This window comes from Sardina pilchardus, chromosome 16 (genome assembly GCF_963854185.1).
Source record: "Sardina pilchardus chromosome 16, fSarPil1.1, whole genome shotgun sequence".
Taxonomy (NCBI): domain Eukaryota; kingdom Metazoa; phylum Chordata; class Actinopteri; order Clupeiformes; family Clupeidae; genus Sardina; species Sardina pilchardus.
In genome coordinates, this window is record NC_085009.1 from 4627181 (window position 1) to 4629680 (window position 2500).

General features: G+C 40.1%; 1 protein-coding gene across 1 annotated transcript in view; it reads left to right on the forward strand.

The window, feature by feature from the left end:
• The window catches only part of arap2 (ArfGAP with RhoGAP domain, ankyrin repeat and PH domain 2), a gene marked incomplete in the record, with an annotated part of 141066 nt that overhangs the window by 54886 nt on the left and 83680 nt on the right, over nucleotides 1-2500 (forward strand). The window contains 1 exon segment of the mRNA XM_062515960.1: nucleotides 2313-2398. Within this exon segment, the coding sequence (XP_062371944.1) occupies nucleotides 2313-2398 (86 nt within the window).

Here is a 2500-nt window from a genome sequence, read left to right on the forward strand (position 1 = left end):
TTGCGAATTAGCACCTGTGTTAAAACACTCAAAACAATGCATCTGGTTTGTCCAATGTAATTGCTACGTCCATACCAAATACACATTAATAATAATAGCTCTACATATGGACTTAAATGTTTGGATTGTTTTATATGTGTGGATTGACTGAGTTAATACTGATGTCTGGTTAACATTTCCATGTGAATAGCCTCTTTTGAAGTATGCTTGCTGAAAAATGTGTTGACACGTTCAATACTTATTTCTCCCCGTTGTAAATATATTTTGTATGGAGATGTTCTTTTGGACCATTCTCTCTGTGACCTACTCTGGTGTAAGTACAGCGCCCTCCACAATTATTGGCACCCCTGGTTAAGATGTGTTCTTTAGCTTCTGATAAATTATTTTTTTTTTCAAATAATATAGGACCACAATGAAATAAAGCGTAAAATCCAACCTTTAATACAAGTGCATTTATTTAGAAGGAAAAAAATCCCACATTAAGAAATAATTATTTTACATCAAATCATGTATGCCACAATTATTGGCACCCCTGATGTAAATGCTTTGTACAACCCCCTTTTGCTAATAAAACAGCACCTAATCTTGTCTTATAATGTTTCACAAGATTGGAGAAAACAGAAAGAGGGATCTTCGACCATTCCTCTTTGCACAAAATCTCCAAATCATCCAATGACCTGGGTTCTCTCCTCTGCACTCTCCTCTTCAACTCACCACACAGGTTTTCAATGGGGTTGAGGTCTGGGAACTGAGATGGCCATGGTAGGAGCTTGATACGGTGTCTGGTGAACCATTTCTGTGTAGACTTGGCCATATGTTTAGGGTCATTATCTTGCTGAAAGACCCAGTGACGATCCATCTTCAGCTTTCGGGCAGAGGCCACCAGATTTTGATTTAAAATGTCCTGGTATTTCAAAGCATTCATGATGCCATGCACCCTAACAAGGTTCCCAGGCCCTTTGGAAGATAAACAGGCCCACAGCATCACCGATCCTCCCCCATACTTCACAGTGGGCATGAGGTGCTGTTCTGCATACTCATCTTTTTGTTACGCCAGACCCACTTAGAGTGTTTGTTGCCAAAAAGCTCTAACTTTGTCTCATCTGACCAAAGCACACGGTCCCAGTTGAAGGCCCAGTACCGCTCCAGACGTTTGTGCTTATGATTTTGAGTGAGAAAGGTTGTTTTCCCTGCATGCCTCCCAAACAACTTGTTGGCATGTAGATAGTGCCTGATGGTTGTTTTGGGGACTTTGTGACCCCAAGATGCAACCATTTGATGCAATTCTGTAACAGTGAGTTTTGGATATTTTTTTATTTCTCTTACCATCCTCCTCACTGTGCGTGGTGGCAAAATAAACATGCGTCCTCCTCCAGGCTTGTTTACCACTGTTCCAGTTGTTTTAAACTTCTTAACGATTCCTCTGACCATAGATATGGGCAGGTGTGCGAGTGGCTATTTTCTTATAGCCATTGCCTTACTTGTGAAGGTCGACACACATCTGCCTTACTTGAACAGTGTGTTCCTTTGTCTTTCCCATGTTGAAGAGAAATGGCCTCTGTGTCACGTCATATTGATAGCCCAGGGAAACAGGATGTTAAGAATTACTAATTAAATGTTCCTACATACTCTGATTGACTTTGTAAACTACTGTAGAAATGACAGAAATGACAGAAATACTTTAATTACATTTATTTCCTAGGAATTGTTAGGGGTGCCAATAATTGTGGAACAGGTGATTTTGTGAAGAATAATTATTTCTTAATGTGGGATTTTTTTCCTTCTAAATAAATGCACTTGTATTAAAGGTTGGATTTTACGCTTTTTTTTCATTGTGGTCCTATATTATTTGGAAAAAAATGAATTTATTAGAAGCTAAAGAACACATCTTAACCAGGGGTGCCAATAATTGTGGAGGGCGCTGTATCCCAGATGGAGATGTATTTCACCCTCATACAATTCTAATGTGACTTTTATTTTGAAATTCAGCAGTTACCACAAGATGGCTCAGCAATTGACTGATTCAATTGCAGTGTCTCTCAGTGTTATTGTGAATTACTACTAGTAATTATGTAGTATTGATGGTGAATGGACGAATAAACTAGTTAAATTAACTGAATGAACTGAGTTAAATGAACTAAATAAAATGAAATGAAGTGCAAGCAAAGAGAAAAGAAATGCATTCAAACTTAAAACTGATGAAAACAAACAAGGTGAAATTGTTTAATGAATGGAAAGTTCCAGAAGAAATGAGATGAGATGACCTGTGTCCGTGCGTCTGACCGCTTGTGTTGTCTGTGTTGGCTGTGCAGCGCAGCACCGCTTCCTGGGGCCCAGCATCTCTCAGGTGCGCAGCCTCAAGCTGGACAGCAGCATCTGGAGCAACGAGCTGGTGGAGGTGAGGGCAGCACACGCCTAACATGCATCTATGGGTGGAGACATGGGCATATGGGTGGAGAATATCTACAGTATGGGTGTAGACATGGGCATATGGGTGGAG